Source organism: Eriocheir sinensis, unplaced genomic scaffold, assembly GCF_024679095.1.
Source record: "Eriocheir sinensis breed Jianghai 21 unplaced genomic scaffold, ASM2467909v1 Scaffold450, whole genome shotgun sequence".
In the NCBI taxonomy this organism is placed as follows: domain Eukaryota; kingdom Metazoa; phylum Arthropoda; class Malacostraca; order Decapoda; family Varunidae; genus Eriocheir; species Eriocheir sinensis.
The window spans coordinates 77,220-100,000 of record NW_026111777.1 but is presented as its reverse complement, the minus strand read 5'-3'; the positions used below and the strand labels follow the sequence as shown (position 1 = coordinate 100,000).

At 45.9% G+C, this 22,781-nt stretch overlaps 1 protein-coding gene across 1 annotated transcript in view; it reads right to left on the bottom strand.

Annotated features, from left to right (window-relative positions):
• LOC126992366 (nephrin-like) overlaps positions 1-22,485 on the bottom strand; it is a 266,294-nt gene extending 243,809 nt beyond the window's left edge. The window contains exons 1-2 of the mRNA XM_050851078.1: positions 22,311-22,485; positions 7,667-7,799 (exon numbers count right to left, since the gene is read on the bottom strand). Coding sequence (XP_050707035.1) covers positions 7,667-7,799; positions 22,311-22,485 — 308 coding nt within the window. The remainder of the gene's footprint in view (positions 1-7,666; positions 7,800-22,310) is intronic.
• Between the last annotated feature and the right edge of the window lie 296 nt (positions 22,486-22,781).

Sequence of the window (22,781 nt, the reverse complement as noted above, 5' to 3'; positions counted from 1 at the left end):
AAGAAAGATGGAGCCATTATGAACACTAGCCTGCACCATGATGGTGGGTGATGGTGGTTGAGATAGCGGGTGAGAGGTAAATGACTCTTTAGTGGTGGTGGCTTAGAGACGGAAGTAAGGAAGGAAAGAAGAAATAAGGAAGGAATGAGAGAGGGAAGGAAAAAGGGAACGAAAGAAGGAAGGAAGAAAAGAAGGAACTGAATGAGAGAGAGAAAGAAAGACGCAGAAAGAAGCAATAAAACGAATGAGAAAAAGTGTGGGAAGATTGAAGAGAGGTATGTATTGTGATAAAAACATCGAAGCAAACAGAAACACCCTAAATATTCGAATAAAACAAATATAACTGGAAGGCTGAATACGAAAACAAAGACAAAAGCAATATATGAAACAAATACAATAGAAAATAGACAGAAATAAAGGAAGATAGAAGAAGAAAAGGGACGAGGAGGAGGAGGAAGAGGAGGAGTAAAGAAATAACGTGCGGGTTAGACTGAAAAAAAAAATATGTGACAAGGAAGGTGAAGCGTTAGATAGACTCAACAGTTGAAAATAAGCGAAAGGAAAGGAACAAAGAAAATATGAGTACAAACATAATGAAAAGCAGAAGAGAGAGAGAGAGAGAGAGAGAGAGAGAGAGAGAGAGAGAGAGAGAGAGAGAGAGAGAGAGAGAGAGAGAGAGAGAGAGAGAGAGAGAGAGAGAGAGAGAGAGAGAGAGAGAGAGAGAGAATTTTACACGACGCAACGAATGGGAAATGTTTCATAGACTGTATACATACATTATTATTCGAGAATATATTGTATCGAGTTTTCTTGTTGCTGTCGTTGGTGTCGGCAGTGGTGGTAATCATGTGTTTATTCTTAGGAACGTGAGGAGACAGAACCATTCCAAGGCTTGAAAAGTGTGCCATTGTCGTGCAGCACACTACCGGGGCGCGCCACATTCCCCCCCTTGGTGACAGTCTTAAAAGTTCCACTGACTGAGGCTAGAGAGGCAAGCCGAGCCGTCCACACAAGCTTGTGTGTGTGTGTGTGTTGGGGGGGGGGGTAAGTCACACGAGTAAACTAAACCATTACACGAAGTATTTCTAAGTCATGAGACCCTTTTGCTCCAGGACAACACACTCCAACGTGCTCACACAGACACACGGTCTCCCTGCACCGCGTTCACCTAAGTGGCTGTGTTGTTTTACAAGGGAAAGCCTCTCCCACGACTTGGATTGCATGGAGGTCACAACCTCGACATATCTCAGCCTTTCCTGGTATCATCTATTTCTGCAAAAATACACGCCGGGGCGGGGAACAGCGGGCCGCTGTTTTCTCGGTGACGATTGTCTTCAAACAGCTCTACATTTTCAGGGCATTTGCATGATCAAAAAGCAGCAGCAATCGGCCGACCGACCGACGACTGAATTGTTGTTTTTGTTTTCATTGTTAGATGGAATTAGACCACGAAGTAAGGAGTGTGGGCCGCCACCGACGGCTGTGTGCCCACAAGAGTAAGGTCCATTATTATATATATATATATATATATATATATATATATATATATATATATATATATATATATATATATATATATATATATATATATATATATATATATATATATATATATATATATATATATATATATATTTTTTTTTTTTTTTTTTTTTGGCAGCAAGGGAGAGAGCTCAAGCGCAATAAAACAAAACAGCAACAAAAATGCCCGCTGGCGCTCCTCCAACAAAAGTAACCAGAATAAGAGGCGCCACTATAAAAATTGCCTCCGCCATGACGGGCTTGGGCCGACCACAAGGCCCCTGAAGAAAGCCTACCGGCGATATAGGCGAACACGTAAAAAAGAGAGAGAGAGAGAGAGAGAGAGAGAGAGAGAGAGAGAGAGAGAGAGAGAGAGAGAGAGAGAGAGACTGTTGCTTAAATTACAGGCTCACGGAGTAGAGGGTAAAGTTTTGAACTGGGTCAAGGCGTGGCTTAGCAATAGGAAGCAAAGAGTGCAAATCAATGGTAAAAGATCTGACTGGGGATGTGTTACGAGTGGGGTCCCACAAGGTTCGGTGGAGTGTAGTATGCTATTTCACTCTCAAATAATACAGTGCAACGCCGAATCTCCCAAATATCTGATGACATCAGAGAGCAGGTGATACAGGAAATCAAAAGAGCTGGATTATTCAGTATTCAACTCGATGAGTCCACTGACGTCCAGTCCTGCTCACAACTCCTGGCTTTTGTAAGGTATGTTCATGATGAGGATCTGAAGGAGGAATTCTTGTTTTGTGAGCCTCTTGAACAATCTACAAAAGGTGAAGATGTAATGCAGAAACTTACAGAATTCTTTGAATCTGAAGGTCTTGACTGGGGCAATCTTTGTGGGATATGCACAGACGGGGCTCCAGCCATGTTGGGTTCTCAGTCAGGTTTTGTTACAAGAGTTATACAAAAAGCACCAAATGCTATCCCTCTTCACTGCATGATCCACAGGCAAGCTCTTGCATCAAAAACGCTACCCTCAGAATTACAGGACACTCTATAATTGTATTCAAAGACAGTTAACTTTGTAAAAGGTAGTGCTCTTAACACACGCCTTTTCAAGAGACTCTGCCAAGATATGGATGCAGCTCATGAGACCCTCCTATTTCATACAGCAGTTCGCTGGCTATCAAAAGGAAATGTAGTTCAACGTGTATTTGAGCTCAGAGAAGAGATCAGCCTCTTTCTCAGAATACAGAACAAGCAAGATTTGCTGTCAGCATGGTCTGCAGATAGCTTCGAAATACGGCTAGCCTATCTTGTTGACATAGTTAGACAGTTGAACACACTGAACCTGGAACTCCAAGGGAAAGGAAGCTTGATAATCGATTTTGTGGACAAAATCAAAGCTTTCATTCGTAAGATGGAGAATTGGAGGCGCAAAGTTGGAATGGGAAACTTGGCAATGCTGGAGACAGTGTCAGAAATTGTAGAGAAGTGTGATGCTGCTACGCAGAACTTGATTACCCAACATCTTGAGGCCTTGGAAGGGGAGTTTAAAAGATACTTCCCAGATATCCAAAGCCTAACTTCTCGGCTAGTAAGGGCCCCCTTCACTGCTGCAGTGACATGCATTCCTGATGACAATGATGATGGCCAAACTGAGCTGTTGACACTTCAGGAGGATTCAGGAGCTAAGATGAAGTTTGAAACTGAATCTCTCACAGTATTTTGGTCATCAATGGCAGCTTCATACCCAAACTTATGTGACTTAGCTTTTCGCCACCTCCTACCATTTTCATCAACTTATTCCTGCGAGGCTGCATTCTCTCAACTACTCCACATTAAAACGAAATATCGCAACAGACTTGAAGTGAAGCATGACCTACGGTGTGCTTTAAGTGAAACAAACCAAGAATCAAGAAGCTTGTTGATAATCTGCAACATCACCCTTCACACTGAGTGGAATGGGGATTCAAAAGTGAAGGAAACATGAACGTGGCATGAACGTTCAGAAGCAAATGGTCTGGGAGGAGGTGGGTGTGTGGCCACTGAAGGCCATGGTTGTGGCAGTTAATTATGACTCCCTATGATAGCATTTCATTTCAGAATTACAAAGTTATCAGATTTGTAAGATTCAAAGATCAGATCACATTGCGTGGGATTAATACACTTTTTCAATCCAGTGGAATTTCTTTGTTTCTTATTTTTTTTGCTTATTGCTGAAACAGCTTTTCACAATAATGCAATTTTTAATTACTCTACATATGAATTTTTTAATGTGCATTATATTACTTCTTTAGTACCATTTCAATAATTATAGGAGATTCAGCAAAGGCAAAATACAAATTTCTTTATTAATAATTAATAAAAGAAAAAATAACAAATGGAATCAATAAAATTACAGGATTTGCTAGAGTGGTTTTTATATGGACCTAATGAGTGTAGGACTGTAGACAGTCACGGGTTATGGTTGTGGGGGGGGGGCATGGACAAGGATCATGTATGAAAAGTGGGTAACGACCAGAAAAAGTTTGGGAACCACTGTTCTAAGGCCACGTCTCCAGCGAGCAGGGCTTCGAGAACGGCACCCCGCAAGGGGGCGTCCTCAGCCCAACGCTTTTCAACGCCCTCATGGAAGCCCTTGCTAGGCTTCCGCTAGGACGCAACGTCACCCTTCTCAGCTACGCCGACGATCTCGCGTTAGTCGCCGTAGGTAGAGGCAACAGGCTCTCATGGGCACAGAAGGCCCTCGACTCAGTCACCGCTGCCTGCAGAGACCTAGGTCTCTCGGTTTCAGCCGGGAAGTCGAGGGCGATGTCGGTCCTCGGCCCGACGCCTGAGCAGAGCCTGAGGATACAGGGTGTACGACTCGAGTGGTGCACAGCGTACCAGTACCTTGGAGTGTGAATCGACCACAGGCTCACCTTCTCGAAGGAGGCTGAGTACCTGAAGAGTAGGATGAAGTGCCGGCTCACCGTGATGCGGAGGATGACGACCACTAGAGCGGGGGCGACGCACCGAGTCCTTAAACTGTATTACGTACAGGCCGTCCGTTCCCTTGCGGACTACGCGGCGGTGGCGATGGTGTCCCTCTCAGACAGCGTCGTGACTTCTCTCGAGAGGAGCCAGAACGACGCGCTGCGGCATATCCTCGGAGCGCCCAGGTGGACGAAGCTAGAGGCTCTGCGAGCCGAGGCTGAGCTCCCTCCCCTGATGCTCCGGATCGAACAGGTGGCAACCGCGTGGGCAGCCAAAACAGTCGTCAGACTGTCCGACACCCCTGCGAGACGGAGGTTACTAACCTCTCTAGCACAGGATGCCAGGATTTTCACCGGCAGGACGTGGGCACGAGGGTTAGCGAGAGCGACCCGACTCTCACTCCCGGACGTGGACCTGGCAGGAGGAGGACCGGACGAGAAGGCAGAGGGCTACGTCGACCCACCGCCATGGGCTGCGGATGTGGCTCGCTTCTACATGGAACCCCTGCATTTCAGCAAGCAGCAGTGCTCACGCGAGACCTTACTCGCCCACGCAAGAGGAACCCTTGCCCGCACATCTTCGGATGGGGCAAGTGTATACTACACGGACAGATCCGTCGACCGAGAGAGAGGCAGAACAGCGGCGGCCTTCGTGAGCGGCGAGGAGACACACGGTTGGCCGACCGGCGACCACTGCTCTACCCTTCAGGCAGAGCTAGTGGCTCTCCTGACAACGCTCCAGCACGCCCTACGCACCGACAACAAGGACATCAACGTTTACACTGACTCGATGACAGCACTTCAGACGCTCAGACGAGACAGGGTACGTGACAACATCAGACTGGTGACTATGACACTAGACACTCTGGCGCGCCTGCGACGCGACGAGCGAGCCGTGACGTTCGCCTGGATACCCAGTCACGTGGGTGTCCCGGGCAACGAGGCGGCGGATGCAGCAGCCAAGCAGGCGCTGGACCAGGACCGGATCGCGATCGAGGTCCCTGTTAGCTTACAACAGCTAAAACGCACAGCGAAGAGGACTTCAGGAAGGCGCGCGCTCGCGCTAGTGAAGGACGCTGAGGCAACCTCAGCCAGCCCTCACGCGATCCTCGCAGCCCTCGTGAGGAAGGGGATTCGAGGAAGACTGCTCGCCTGGCTCCAGGACTACCGCCAACACCGCCGGGCCGAGTCAGGTTCCAGGGCCACAGATCTTCCTACAGGGGATTCGAGAACGGGACCCCCCAGGTGGCGTCCTCAGCCCGTTTTTGTTCAACCTACTGATGGAGGATCTGGTGGCGCTGCCCTTCCGGGATGGCGCCGACCTCCTCAGCTACGCTGATGACCTCGCCCTCGTCGTCACCGGGCGAGGAAATAAGCTCACCCGTGCCCAAGAAGCCCTGGACCTCATCAGCGACAAGTGTGAGGAGCTGGGCCTCAAGATCTCCTCTGACAAGTCCCGAGCCATGGCCATCAAGGTCACCACGCCCGCCTGCCAGCTGCATGTCCAGGGAGTCGGGCTGGCATGGACAAAGTCCTACAAGTACTTCGTGGTGTGGCTTGACCAGCGGCTGTCCTTCACGGCCCAGGTCTCCTACCTGAGGGAAAGGACACAAGCCAGGCTCAACGTGATGCGGGCCATGACGCGGCCGAGCGCCGGCGCCACCTTCTCCGACCTCCGCCTGTACAACGTGCAGGCCGTGCGCTCCCTCGTCGACTACAGTGCTTCTGTCCTCGTAGCGCTGTCTCGTCCCCAGCAGGAACGCCTGGAGGTGTTGCAGAACAACGCCATGTGGACAATGCTGGGGGCGCCGAGGTGGTCCAGCGCCTGCGTTATGCAGAGCGAGGCCGGACTGGTGCCCCTAGCCAAGAGGGTGGAGCTTGTCATGGCCTGCCAGGTGGCTAGGTTCCTGCAGCGCGACGTGGAGGGAGTGGCCCACAGGAGGCTACGGCTGGTCATGCGGCAGGGCGTCGAGTGCCTTGGTGAGACCAGGTTGCTTGTCAACACCACCTTGGCCACCTGCCTCCTCACCCCCACAGGAAGCCTGATGTGGCTGGACCCTGACTGCCCCAGCCCCGCCTACACCCCCCCCTCCTCCGCTCCCCCCCCACCCCCCCACCCCGCCGTCTTCACCGCCACAGAGCTGCCCTTCAGCAAGGCGCTCTGCAACACCCTGGAGCTGCACCAGCACGCCCTCAGATCCGTCACCCAGGTCACCGAGCTGGACAGCGCTGTCCACTTCACTGATGGGTCGGTGGATCCGGAGAGCGAAAGGACTGGCGCCGCCTTCGTCACGGGTGGTCTGGAGAGGGCGTGGAGAACATCAGACCACTGCTCCACCCTCCAAACGGAGCACTGCGAGGGGCGCACCAGGCGCCCGCTGGTGCACTACATGCTGTCCTGCCCCGCCACCGCCCGCCTACGACAGGAGCCAGTGGACGGTGTCCCCCCTGCAGCAGGCGGCTTGCTGCGGAGAGGTGAAGCCAGGGCAGCCCACCTTATCCGCCACACCCCGACCAACGTGCTGCTAGAGGTGCTGCGCGCAGCTCCGCCACCTCGGCAGTTACGCGCCCAACCGGGCGACGAGCGAGAGACAGCAGAGGGCGGCACTAGCCACCGCCCCCACGCACCTCCAGCAAGGTACATATGCTGCCCCCCTGAACTGTTTCGGGTACAACCCCGACAACGGCGGGCTGACGCCCGCTTTGTGCATTTTGCAATATATTTATACTGTAACCATTTATAACATGCATATATTATTATTGTTTCTTGTACAATAAACCTTAAAAACAAACAATTTCCTCGTAAATGGAATCACCACAAGGTTCAAAATTGTATCTCTTAACCAACACAGCCGGCCTTAGCGGACCCATACGGCGTGTCCCTCGCGGTTACGTTTGCTGCGTAGGAAACGCACAAACAGCGATGTTTGGTTTCCGAAGTAGCGGCGTAGGCAGCCGCTGCACTATAACTACTACTACTACTACTGCTACAACTAATGTTGCTGCTGCTGCTGCTGCTACAACAGCTACGTCTAAATCACTTGCACAACCAATTAAACAACTACACCTATAGCTATAAGAATAATTGCTACTACTACTACTAATTCGGCAACAACTATTACTACTATTACCCGAACAACCATCACCGTTGCCATCACTTCTACACCCAAACCTCTCCGCCCTCACACCTGTCGCCCCGCCCAGCCTCGCCTTACCTGTAGATGGGCTCCTTGTTGCCGTTCCTGTACCACAGCACCACGTACACCATGTCTGACGCCTCGAAGTTACCCACCTCGCAGGGCAGCACCGCCTCGCGCCCCGCCACGGCCTCCACGCGCCGCCACACGCCTGCACGGGGAGGGAAAGAAGTAGTAACAAATGTACGGAAGTGGGGGTTGCCTCAGCGGGGGGGACTGGAAGTGGGGGTTGGGGGTATCAGCAGGGGTTACAGAAGCGGGGGTATCTAGACCCCCCTACCCCCCCCAAAATCTTTCGCTTTTTCACATGCCCTTCCCCCCCCCACCCCCACCCCCACCCCTCTCGGGCTAGCGTACGGAAGCGGGGGGGACTGGAAGTGGGGGTTGGGGGGGTCAGCGGAGGGTACTTGAAGAGTTAAGATATGATCGTGAGCTCGAATGACCACAAGATGATAATCACAGAAAAAGGTTAAAGACATTAGGTTAATGACCAGGCTGGAATATGTCCCGCGCACCTGTTCCCGGTGTCTTATCTTTCTTCCCATAGGCGCGCATACACACACACACACACACACACACACACACACACACACACACACACACACACACACACACACACACACACACACACACACACACACACACACACACACACACACACACACACACACACACACACACAAGTTAAGATCGAGATCTCGAATGACCCCAAGATTACAATCACGAAAAAAAGGTTAAAGACATTAGGTTAATGACCAAGCTGGAATATGTCCCGCGCACCTGTTCCCGGCGTCTTATCTTTTTTTCTGTCCCTCCTTTTTCCCATTGACGCGCATACACACACACACACACACACACACACACACACACACACACACACACACACACACACACACACACACACACATCTGGTCTTACGAGATAAAATCGCGGAAAAATGGATCGATAAGATATCCATGTATCTGAGGCCATGCCTATTGAAGTCTTAATGATTCAAGTCATTACAATAAACCTCAGGTTATTAAGGACTGACCCGAGGAACACACATGCTTGCGCGCACACGCACATACATACACACACACACACATACACACACACACTCACGTGCACACACACACACACACACACACACACACACACACACACACACACACACACACACACACACACACACACATCTGTTCATGCGAGATAAAAATCACGGAAAAAATGTTTCGATGACGATCGACGTGCCCGTCCCACCAGCAGACAACGGCAACAGTGCATCATATTTCAACAACAACACTGACCGTCTTCGCGAGGCAGTAGAGTCTGTATTCCAAGGCTGCCAGCAGGTTAGACCTCCTTCTTTTAAAGTGTACGTTGACATGCATCTGCGTTTAGTCAGAGAAGACCCCGACGATGGAGTTCAATATAGAGATATGTATATGAGAAGTCATATGCAGGTAATTAGCTATGACGATATAGATTCATATGTACGTGAACTATCCGAATATTTTGTTAATCGGTTTGAACATGACATGTCAGACGAAGAGGGCAGTGGATTTACGTTAGATGAAATAGTTAGCGTAAAATTTTCCTTCTCTCTTATAATGCTGCACAATAGTATTGGAGAGTATGTGCCCTATCCTAAGGGTGTTCCAGGGAAAACACAAGTTCTCAACCCTTCGGGACCCACTGACTGTGTTTTCCAAGTTCTAACAGCTTATCGCTATCTAAAGTCAAGAAATGTAGTTCCATCGGGCAGGCAATGGGAGAATGCTTGCTTGGCCTCTATTAATACGGGTAACATTCCAACCCCGGTATCCTGGGAAGACCTCGGTCGGCTTGAAAGATTAATCAACATAAGTATTCGCGTTTACTGTCTAGACAACGTTGAAGACAAAAAAGGCGAACTAACTCTAGTCAGAAAGGGGCTCAAAGATCAAGAAGTTGTTCATTGTCTGTTGTTGGGGAACAGACACCTAGCTCTTATCCAAGACTTTGACCTGTTTACCTGCCAACGTCGCGGGAAAAAAATGTTTTGCGATATCTGCCTGTGCGCCTGTGAAAACAAGACAACGCTTGCTGAACATGTGCTAATTTGCCCAACGATGATCACAAGACTAAGATTCCCACCCGCGGGTTCTACTGTGAAATTTATTAATCATGCTAAGGCATATGAGCCATCTTATTTAGCATTCTATGACTTTGAGAGTATTCTCGTAGAGCCTTCTTCGAATGTGTCTGGATGTGTAAAGAGACATCACTTTGCCATAGCGTATCCTTACATTATAGTGAATAAAAACAGAGAAACAGTACAAAGCGGATCCTATTGTGGAAGTAATGCTGTAAACCATTTTATTCATACAATGCAGTGTGCCTGGAAAAAGTTGAAATTTTCTAAAGGCTACAATAAAATCAACATGACCGATGAAGATACGGCACGTCACAATGAGCAAACTCACTGTCTTCTCTGTAAACAGTTTTTTTTTAAAGGTAAAGGAGTAAAACATCATGACCATGAAAAATCAGGAAACAATTACATAGGAGCTTATTGTAATAGATGCAACCTCCAAATGAAAAATCACAAATTGCAGCTCACTCTCATTGCACATAATGCTAATTACGACATGTCGTTAATCCTGCGTGAATTAACGATACCTGACTTGAAAATCAAACTAAGACCAAAACGTTCAGTTCACAAATACCATGAAGTCATCATAAATGACTTGAGATTTATTGACTCGTATGCCTTTATGTCTGGTTCACTCGCAGCTTTAGCGAACCAATTCATCAGTAATGGGAACGAACCCATATGCACACAACAGATGTTGAAAGATGTGCCAGCACCTGCGTTGCCATTATTGATCAAGGGTAAGCAGGTGTTTTGTTATGACTATATGGATTCGATGGAACGACTTTCTGAGATACGTCTTCCATCCCGCGAAGATTTTTTCAATTCGCTTCAAGAAGCAGAACTTTCCGAAAGTGATTATAAACATGCCCAGAATGTTTGGAAAGTAGCTGGGTGTCAGAGCCTGAAGGACTATTTGTTGCTTTATGTAAAAGTGGATGTTGGCCTTCTATGTGATGTCTTCCTAGAGTGGCGAGGTATTTTGAAAACCCAGTGGAGGTTGGATATTGTAAATTATGTTAGCCTGCCAGGATTTGCCTATGACTCCTTTCTGCTAAAAACACAGCAGGAATTAGAGGTGCTTAGTAGCCCAGACATATATCATTGCATTCAAACAAATGTGCGTGGGGGCTACACAAGTGTTGTGCGTCGTTTTGTACGCGCCAATAACATCTACACGAACCCTCAGTTTAATCCAAAACATGATAGAAGCACTTTCCTTTCATATCTTGACTTCAACAGTCTTTATCCCACTGTAATGCAAGAGAAGTTGCCATGTGGGGATATGAGAAAACTAGATGTGACAGAAATGCAGTCGTTTTTGAGCGGGGGCTTGTTCAATCAAGCAACCGATGGCGATTTTGGATATCTCATTCTGTGCGATACTGAGGTTGTCTCACTTGAAGTCGTTGAGAAAACGGATGACCTCCCACTGATCATCAGAAGACACAATATCACCAACAGAGATATATCGTCAGTCACACGCGAATGGTATGAAGAAGAAAACCGTCCAGCACCGTGTAAGAACATAAAACTGATTGGAACACATGCTGCTCAGGAGAAAATGCTATTTGCTCTGCCCCTCCTTAAACTACTTATTCAACTAGGCCTGGTTGTTAAAAAAGTGCATGCTATTTATACATTTAAGCAAAGGCACTTTCTTGCGGACTTCATTCAGGATAACATAGAAGCCCGCAAAAGTGCTACTTGCCCTATCAAGAAAAATGCAATCAAGTGTATTTCAAACAGCTTTTTTGGTCGATTCCTAATGAACGTGGCCAAATATAGTGAAGACATAGATATTGTCACCAACCGCGAAAAGTTTTTGAAGCTGGCCCGAAGTCCTTACTTTAAACGCGTTGTACCTCTCAATGATGGTCATGTAGTTGTAACTCGCCATAGGAAATATTCACGGGTGAATCATCCAAACTACATTGGCTACTACATCCTAGAGCTGTCCAAGCTGCGACTATATGATTTCTATTACAATGTGTTGAAGGCTCATTACGGAGATCGGGCGAAACTAGTGTATTGCGACACTGATTCCTTAATAACAGAAATTGAAACTCCTGATCTATTAACAGAGTACTCGCAGGAACCCTTCAAAAGCTATATAGACACAAGTAACTTTAGCCCCTCACATTCCTTGTACAGCACAGACAACAAAGGAAAGCTTGGATTTCTCAAGTCTGAAGTGAGGGAAAGAACCATCTCAGAATTTGTAGGTGTAAAACCAAAGTGCTACTCCATCCTCTTGGCAGACGGTGACCGGTTGAGTTCAGCTATGGGCGTTCCAAAGTTCATAAAGAAAATTGCTCATCAGCGATACAAAGACGCCCTATTCCAGAAGCGAACATTTACCTTTGACTATCAGGGATTCACAGTGCGCAATGGACGAATGAGTACAGTAAAATATCCCAAGAGAGGGATATCTGTAGTTGAGGACAAAAGATACTACATTAGCACCTTGGAGTCACGATCTTACGGTCATCCCGATAATTCTAAAGGGATAGAGGAGGAAGAGCAGGAGGAGGAGGTAGCCCAGATCATGACACTGTCAAACGAAGAAAATTTGGAGGAAGGCGATGAAAGAGGCATAACAGAAGCGAGACTAGCCGAGGTAATGGGTGGGCAAAAAATCGGTGAAATGGGAGAACTAGAAGAAGAAACCTATGAATTGTGGGGAGAACGGGATGTGCTGGCCGAGCAATATTTTCCCTTGATAAAACGGGTAGAGGCGGATGATGACATGTTAATGCAAGCCGCGGAACAGGAAGAAATAAATCAAATGCTCTCATCATCCCCCCTTGAATATATGCTAGTAGATACAGACTTTTCAGAATAAATTGTAGTTGTTTATAAGATAGCGACTGGTGTGAATGTTGTATATACTGTTTATAGTGTAAGAATTTGCCTGCTATTTTTATGTTAAATATAAAATATATGTAAATATATTCTGTTTATAGGACTAATGTTGGAGCCTATGATATTATAAAATTGCACATGATGAATCTGGAATCATAATTTGACCAAATTCCAATAAACATTGAGTTTGTTTGACTTCTTTATATGTCCTTTATCCAAAAAAAAAAAAAAAAAAAAAACGGATGAAAAAAACACAATAATTGTCTTAAAATTTATTCGATTTGTGGAAACATATGAATAAAACGCTTTTATGTTTCGATCCGGCTCATGCATAAAAGACTGCCCGCCAAATCAGGCGGGCGGCGGCGGCGGCGGCGGCGGCGGCGGCGGTAGCGAGCGCTGCGACGACAGGATGCGACAGGATTGCTCGGGGCCCGGGACGGGGCGGGGCGGGGCGGGGGCAGCACGGGGTAGTGGCGGTGACGAGTGAGGACCTGTGAGTGGAGCCACACCTCTGATTTAAGCATGGTATACAACCACCCCACCCCCCGATAAAGGAACTAGAAAATTATTTATGCTTAGAATAGCTTCATGGAATGTAATACAATTCAATATGAAAAAATCAATAAGTCAATACTTACTTTTTATGAACACGTGTTAAATGTTTGATGACATACGGGCATTATAAACTTGCTGTAAGCGAATCGCATCACGTGTTCATCATTCCTCGAATATTCGGTCTTGGAAAACTCCATACATATTTTTTCAAGAGTTTCTCTTACACCCAAGTGCGAAACATTGTAGGCAAAATACATGGCATAAGCCCCGCCCACATCGCTTCGCGTGCTTTGAAGTCGAAATGCATTTTTATACATACTGAGCCCGGGGTAATCAATATATTTGAAATGATCAGAGTATAATTTTGGATCGAGAGCATAACTATCTAGGAACACTGTCATGCCCGGTTCATAGTAGAGAAAAATCCAGTGTCCCATTTCTCTTTTAGAATAACTTGGTAGCGTATTGACGATGCACACTATAGGTTTTCTATATCGAGGTATAGAGTTTACCTCGTCTGCCAATAACACGCCTAAAAACAAGGCTTGCTTTCCTATGTGCCCCCTCAATCCTCTTTCAATCTCCATGTTGTTCATCGCACAGCCGCTTCAAGCGCGCACATCACACTGCAGCCGTCTTTCAGAATTAACTGTTATTATACCCACTGTTTCGCCAAACAGTATCAACAGACGGTTCTCGTTTTCTCCCTTGCTTAGATTCAAGCTAAGTCTAAGCCCCTCATTCATTTTAACGGGCAAATTATCATTTAAGTTTTCAGCACGCAAATCAAATGTGCAAATCATTGCCCCCTTGCCGAAAATATCCTTTCCAATTAAATGGTCTTTGTGAAAACCAAGTGCATCCAAAGTACGATGGTAGAGCTCAGCACAGTCATGAGGGAATTTACTAGGAATATTATACATGGTTCTACCATTAACACTTAAGCTTATTTGACTTATATCGCCATGGCTCAAATACAATGGATTTAGCGTATAGTCGCCAGAATGAGCTTCCATGCTCGTTATAATAAGCGAAAGTTTTTCCGGAATAACATTACCCCACGGTTGATCATACGTTCCTGAGGTTTGGTCTTTGGCTAGCACATAGGTTTTCAAGAGGGTTTTGGTAAATGTCGATTTCAAAAGATTCCCTGTGGCGAGAGACGCGTTCAAAGCATGAAGTGCATTAGGATAAGGAAACAGTCGCGTATAAAGCAGCTTGGCTGAATCTATATGCAGACGAATGTTATCGCCAGTTGGAGAATTTAGCAGCCATGCATTACTAGATAGTTCCATTCGGAGTCTAACCGAAATACCATCGAGCAAGTAACTGTCTAAAGAACTTATATCCAGAAGAAGCGGGGTACAGAGTTGTATACCGTGAGTCTTAACCCGCTTCATAATGGTCTTGTATTGCGCGCTGGCATTGTCAAAGTATTCTGCTGTTACTTTGGAAATAAAACCGTTCTCTGGGATGGTAATATTAGCATTGGCTCCAATTGTATTCAGTTTGTTGGGCGACAAAGTATTCAGCATTTTAACGTATGACGTGTACCCATAAAGTACATTATTGTCAACAGCTACATCTCCCAAAAAACATTGCACTGATTTGAATAGGCTGTGCGCGGTATTATTTGCAAATTCAATATGTTGAGCGTCTTCGAGAGGAGTAGTATTGTCTGGCTTAGTTAAGCGTAAAGAGGTGTGCAACACCAATTTCCCCAAATCAATAAAACTGCCAAGTGTTCCAGGAATGAGAAATTCTATATATCTATCGGATAATTTCATATTGAATCCGAGGTTAGTAGGTAAAACATCAGCATCATAACGGGAGGCAATCGTTGTTTCCAATAATCTCATTTTGTTAGGGCGGGGAAACAATTCACTGACACCGGCGGCATATTGCCCCAGGGGAGAACGCGGGTTCCCGACACCAACCGCGCTGGTGATGCTCGCCATACTGCTCTTAGTTCAACAATGATTACAACTCGGTAAAGATGTCCTTTTTATAACACCTTTTCCTCTCGACTCGCTTGACTTTGTTTTTCCCGCTTCCTCTAGTCAATTTCATTGCAGCTTGCTTTAAGGAATTAATTCCATGCTTTTTTATAGAGCTTCTCATGTTGCTTCCGTGTGAAATATCATCTAGAACGTTGTTTCCAAATGTTCGAGCTGAAGGCACAATGACATTTTTCACTAGGAAAGGGAAAGCTCTTTTAGCGAGTCCAGCTAAAACCGAGAATAAACCCCCGCCTCTGTGATAGCTTGGTTCATAAGAAAGTGTGACTATATCATCAATACCACTCCCTCGGGATGATATATGTTTGCCATTCGAAAACAGGGTATGATATTCTGCTACGGAAGGAGGGATGAATGTAACCCGCATGGTGGCGGCGAGGAGACTGTCTTTTCAAATGGACAACATTCCTATTAATACAGCAAAATGTACTCAAAGATTCAACGCGATCGGATATGAAGTAAACATGTAACAGGGTATCCTTCTTCGAAATGCATAGGACGACCTTTTTGATCTGTGAGTTTAATAGAAATCGAATCAATTACTTTGGATTTAAGGGACTTATATATAGTTGGATGCACGCCTTTTGTTAGACCTCCGGAGAGCGAAAAGGCATCAAGAATATTTACATTTTTCCCTGCATACCTAGAGGGATTGACAAGGTCAGTGTAAATGAGAACACACTGTACGTCACCATTTCTCAACAGAGGGGCATGACCATGTAGCGGAGCAAGAACGGTTTTTTTTTGTTATTCATGTTTACCCAAAGAAGAAAACACAGCATAACCTAAGTTGGGGACAAAACCGAGAACCTGGGCCAGTCGCGTATCAAAGAAAACCTTAATAAATACAACTTGTGGATGATAACCATTGTAGCAGAACAAAGTTAAATGATCATTAGTTGAGCTAAATGCAAGAACCTCTCTAGAATACGCTAGTAAATGGTAGTTGTATCCATCGACCATCTCCTTTATCAATGTCGTTATTATACCGTTAACACACATCAGCAAATACCCAGTGTCATTATACAAGATATTAGCATTAATAGCCTCTGACAGTTTGCGTCTTTCAATAGCTTCTGAATCTGGCGTTGGTCTTATACCACATTCAAGATGTATACATAGTACTACACTCTGGTTCACCCGGTTTAACTATGTAATACCGACGGGGAAGCAACACGTTCAATAGACCGACTTCATATTCCACGTCCTTGTCTAATGTTAGAGTTTGTATATTATTAGTAAAGCTAGTGCTGGAATAGGGGTAAATTTCCCCATCCGCAATGCTGGTAACATATATATGATGTGACTCCATTTAGAGCAAGCAAGACACTAGCAAAAATATTATAATTATTTCATTATATAGAGGTAGACATGACGAGATGTCAATTACATATTGAAGGTAAATCATACTAAACATCATTACATTGTTATTTATTGACATATTTTACATTAAGTGATGTCCATAATTATTGGAAAATTGTCTGGAGCTATATTTATTCAGGACCCACGTCGACTACAGCACCGTCCCGTTTTCTTTTCCATTCGTCAGCCACAGCGTCGTCATCTGTATCCACCAGTTTCCTCTTCCTGTTTCGCTCGGGAGACACAGATAGAGTTAATTTTGTTTCAAGCTCATCGCAGGTCCACCATCTGTCCAGGATGACGCACGATATATTATTCAGTTGGAGTTCAGCCGCAGCCTCTTGGAGATGCGGTTGGTAGTCAGCTTTCCACAACACGTAAAGAATTCCAGCGCTTGCAATATTGTAGGGGAAGACGACACTTGTAATGTTGCTTTTAATCACCCATTCTACCAGCTTTGTGATGGACTCTTTAAACCAGCGGAGACGGTTATCATAACTGTCTTCCTTTACCCCACGAATGAAATTTTGATCTCTTGACGTCTGAAGATATCCTTGGTTTATAGGGTTATTTTCCAGTTTGCGGCCACGAGCATATTGGGTTAGGATACACGCCACATAAGGAAGATTTTCACTCGGAGGATAGCGAATATGCAGACTACCGGGAATACCACGATCTTCCCAGCGACACCTGTTCAGTTGATAGATCGGGCTTCTTTCGCGGTAGAGATTACTGTGCGGGTATAATCCATGTAGGCGTCCAGTAAACCCCCTCTTTTCGTAGCAGGAACTGCAGTTGAGGGAAGAAACGATGATGGTCTTGTTGTTGCGGTAGATGTCATCGCCAGGAGAACCGTCTTTGTAGTTGAACACGTAGGCGTCCGACATGGTGTCCTCTGGTATACTGGTGAGTGATGAATAGTACCGCTTCAGCTGATGGCGAGGGACGAGTAGCGAACATAATAGAAGGTAACTATACACTAAACAATAATGATTTTTTAAAAATACAATACGATAGTGACAAAAATATTAATTCAGTATTCCAAGAAATATCAATATTGACGATTACACACTACTGACAATACACACAAAGTTACACATACATAAAAAGTTCACTTCGCTTAGGCAGAATGATTTAAAGGCAGGTGAAGCTCTTTACTTCTTTTACCTTTTTCTCTCATGCCCTCCACTCTTCCCCTCCCCACCTAACCATGAAATGAGAAAGAGGCAAGCAAAAGGAAAGAGGAAGTAGGGATTCAGAAGAAAAGGAATAGCTGGAGGAAAGAAGGAGATGAAAGAAGAGGATCAAATAGTTTCAAAAAGAGAAGGAGGCGAAGAGGCGGAAAAAAATTGTGAAAAAGACATGAGCTTAAACTGTAAGACATTAAACGAGCCAGGTTTGGTCTTGGCCAAAGGAAGGATGAAGAAATAGGCGTATGTAGGAGAGAGAGAGAGAGAGAGAGAGAGAGAGAGAGAGAGAGAGAGAGAGAGAGAGAGAGAGAGAGAGAGAGAGAGATGGTAGAAGTGTTTTTCGTCCATTTTTTCCGCTCGACATATATCTACTCTCTTTTCTTCAATTGGTTCGGATTTCCGTTTTCCTTTTATTCCTGCTCCCCCTGCCCCCCCCCCCTTTCCTCCCTTTTTGTCTACTATCTGTGTCTTCTTGATTCTCTGGCATTCTCATTCATTTTTTTTATTTCCTTCATCATTATTTTCTTCTCATTTCTTCTTTCTCATTAATATGCAAAGGCTGTAACTCATTCACATCTGTCATTAATATTCTCTCTCTCTCTCTCTCTCTCTCTCTCTCTCTCTCTCTCTCTCTCTCTCTCTCTCTCTCTCTCTCAGCCGTTCCATCTTCCTCTTTTCGTCGCTTCCTTCTTCATGGCCAATTGATCACCTTCCTTCCACCTCCTACTCATCCCATCTTTCCACGTCCTCCCTTGCTCCCTCAGTATTTTTCAGCATCCATCCATTAATCTTCCTCTCCTTTTCTTTTCCCTCTACCTCTACGTCTTGCTATCTCTTCCTCCTCATGTCACCGTAATCACCCTACCAACCTTAGGTTGTTCCCTCTCTGTATTGCCTTCTACTTTTTCCTCAATTTTCCTCCATTACTCCTCTCCTCTTCCTCTCTGCCTACTTCTCGTTCATGTCATCGTCCTTCTCTTCAAGTATGTCATCCTCACATCCCTCCTTCTCGTTCTCGTCCCTCTCTTCCTGTTTACAATTCATCATAATCCTCCACTTCCTCCTCCTCTTGCATCACCGTTATTCGTGCTCTCATCTATGGTCCCTCCTCTTCCCCTCCTCTTGCATGGCCATGGACTTATTCAAAGTCAAGTTCATTATTCTTCGAACTCCGTTTGTGGGGTTCTTGAAAGGTCTGGACTTCCGAAAATCCCGTAAATTCTCAGCAATAAAAAAAATATAAAATAAATAACTGAAAATTGAGTTATCAGACTCACAGCCCCTCTAGTCCTTATTATTTATTTAAATATCTGACCAATCACATCTCTCATAGGGTAAGCAAAAGCCAGATAAACGTGCTCTTAAGTTTATTGAAAACAACAAAGAAACTCGCTGGAAATTAAGAATAATTAATTAACACCAAGCACACAGCAACCTAGTAGCTATGCTAAAACATCCTAGGAATTAGATTACTTAGCTGCAGGTGGGGAGAAGCCAAGCCACACCTGGTCTTCCTCGTGGTCCGTGCCTGGAGTCCTTCTGTCCTCTTCTCGTTCCTCACTGCAACGCGCCGTGCCCTCCTTCCTCCCACGGGCTTCCCTAGACCTGAGTATACAATCACTCTGGAATTGTGGATACTACAGACAGGAAAACCCCACGATGGAGAACGTGTTGTGGGAGGACGGTGAGAGGGACGTCCGCTCGCGACGAAGCCTGGGCAGGAGATGACTTGGAAGATGGCGGCCGTCCCACAATGCTCAGGCCGGGTTCCGCGGTCAAGATGCCAGCTCTCGCCATACGGCATCTCGTTTTCTGTGCAACACTTACGCTAAAACGCCCTAACGGCTATGGAATTATTATTTATTAATAACTTAACACATGCCATTGGTCATAGTGGGTCGTGCATCCCACACATAGTTCAGCGTTGGCAGTATTAACGAAATGATTTGAAATAGCGCGCGTTCCCGCCTTCAAGTGTTTCTTCCCGCTCTCTCAATCAAAATGGCGGGGACTTCCGCGGTAACTTTCCACAGGCCACTCCCTGAATAATGACTCATGACACCGTTACCTTCTCCTCCGTCTAGTACTCTTCCTCCAATTGGTCTTCTTCCTCTTCCTCCTTATTCTTATTCCTGGTCGTACTTCTCCTTTTGCTAATTACCTTCATCTTTCTCGGAAAGTTTCACATACCTTGGTAGCGCAGTTCATAGCAACGGTGAGTCTCGCCAGGAAGTCTTACGACGGATTGTTATGGACTCGCTCTACACGAGTATAGGGCGTTGTCGAAACCTGTGCAGAAGGACAAAGATCTGGATCTTCAAGTCCCTTGTGCTCCCTGTCTTAAGCCGGTATTTCACGGGAACGATTTTGGTTGAGCAGGCCCCATCCGTGAACAAAAGCTCACGGATTGGACTCTGCTCATGGACCAGAGGGGGTACTAGAGCAGGCTGGAGCTATTTTGCTTAACAGGCAATCCGCCCGGCCGTCCCACTTCCCCACCCTGATTCGCCGGCTGGGTCAACTGCTCCTCCCACCTCAATGACGTCGCTCTTTCCTCGCCTCGCCTCGCCTCTCCTTTCCTCTCCTCTCAACTCCTCTCGTCTCCTCTCAACTCATCTCGTCTCTCTTCTCCTCTCCTCTCCTTTCCACTCCTCTCAATTCTTCTTGTCTCTTCTCCTCTCCTCAACACATCTCATCTCCTCCCCTCTCCTCAACTCATCTCGTCTCCTCTCCTCAACTCCTCTCAACTCCTCTCCTCTCCTCTCCTCTCCTCTCAACTCCTCTCAACTCCTCTCGTATCTTCTCCTCTCCTCTCCTCTCAACTCCTCTCCTCTCCTCTCCTCTCCTTTCAACTCCTCTCTCTCTCTCTCTCTCTCTCTCTCTCTCTCTCTCTCTCTCTCTCCACTTTTCTGTACTACTTTGAATCTTTATATGTATGTTACGGTGTACCGGGGGGCGTTTAAAGGGCGTTGATTAAGACTTCAGCTTCCTTAAGGCGAATAATATTCTTAGCCTATATGTACAAGGAGCGTCGGAGCGAGAACGACTGCCGCTGTGTGTCAGTCGGACTCTCGTGAAGGCGTCACGAGTTACAGGTTGGAAAATAATTGTTACAATTGGTCACGTATGTCAAGGTGACCTCTACGCACGATGAAATGCTTTGTATATAAAACTGAGACGGTAAACACTGACGGACGACATTTCTATTAGGTGGCGTGATCTATCTGTCGTGGGTTTTTTCCATTGACAATTGTATGCCTAATTCGTGGCGATACTGAATATTAATTATAATAATAATAATACATTGATATCCTACTATAACACTTCATAGATAGTTTATTTATAGTAATTTATAGATAGCTCTCGCTCGATCTCGCTTTCTCTCCTCTTTTGTCTCCTTTCTCTCTCTCTCTCTCTCTCTCTCTCTCTCTCTCTCCTTTTTTTCTATACTACTTTGAATATTTTTAGCTAGGGACTTTGCATATATCGTATTTATTCCTAGTTGGGTTCTGATTAAGTGTTTTGCAATCCAATGTTTTCGCTCCACAATACTACTCGTGAGCACTTGTTATTCATTCACCTTCTGCCTTCTCTGTCTCTAAAACTGTTAACCATTACATTTAAATCTCCAGTCGTATTTGGATCAACTGAGCAACTCTTAAATTCATCTCATTCATCTTGGTGAGGTGAGGAAGGGAGGGAGGAAGGGTGAGGTGTAAATTTAATGATAATTAATTTTTGTTTTCGGTGTAAGTATAACTATTTTAAAACATAATATGACTGACATAAATTAATCAACATATATTTCTACTTGAAAGTAGGTATACAGTCCCTGAAAGTCAAGATCAATACCAAGATTGCCCAATGGCCATCAAACGTAGCATCCTCGTGTGATTGGTGCATGTCATGTTCACACAGCAGCTCAGCTAAAGTCACCGCCCGAAGGTCTGGGTCCCGACCAAAACCGTTTCCGTGAAATACCGGCTTTACTCTATGTCTGTTAAACATGGGCACCGAATGGGGACTTGGAGAGGCGAATTGATACCTTTGGTAATAAATGTCTATGCAGAATCATGGGATGTCGCTGGAATGACTTGGTGTCAAACCGGGAACTACTCCGTGAGACTAATTCGAGGCCTATTTCCTGCATAGTGCGTCAATGCCAACTCAGGCTATAAGGGCACGTGGCACGTTACCTAGTAGCTGATCCTGCTCATCGGGTTGTCTCTGTAAGAGACAATCCTGAGTGGAGGAGACCAAGGGGACGCCCACGGAGTTCTTGACTTGAACAAGTCGATAGATCCTGCCAGGAGGTAATCAGGATGGGAAGGGGGCCTGCATGGAGACTCGCCCGGAGGGACCCTCAGACATGGCGTCGTAGGGTGGTCGAGGCGACGCGCCCCCCTGCGTATGCCCCCACTAATTGATTGATTGATTGTTTTCTCCAGCTCCTATTCAATTTTAATACCAATTCCTTTACCTTTCCTCTCTTCTCCTTTTCCTTCTCCTCTTCCCCTCATTCTCCTCATCGCCCATCGCTCATTATCGCTCACTAATATGAACACCCCGCACAATGCTGAGAACGGCCTTTCCTCCCCCCAAATCGGGAAGCTTTAAGTCGCCCTCAGTGTAGCTTCGCCTGAAGCTGGAGCCATCGTCAATGCTCTGAATTTTGGCAGCATCCTCCCGCACTCCGTTTACTTTGCGCTCCGTGATCCCACAGCGCATGAGGCTAATAAGGATGACGAAGGGATAATGCGTATATACATATGGCGGCGCCGCATAAGTAGTCCTGCAGCTATGACTTCGAGGAGGAGTGTAAGTACGAATGGTTTAAATATGGAGAGCGTTAGAAAATAAGGAAGGGAGAGCTTTTTTTCTCTTAGTTCTCAAGAGATACTTTGAGCGGGAGGTAAACGGCGTGTCTCGTGTAGTCGATAAGCAGACATCTGAGGATGTAATGTTTTCTATACCCTCTCTGGACTCAATCCTTAAAAGGTTCATGTACCCAACGAGTGCCTACT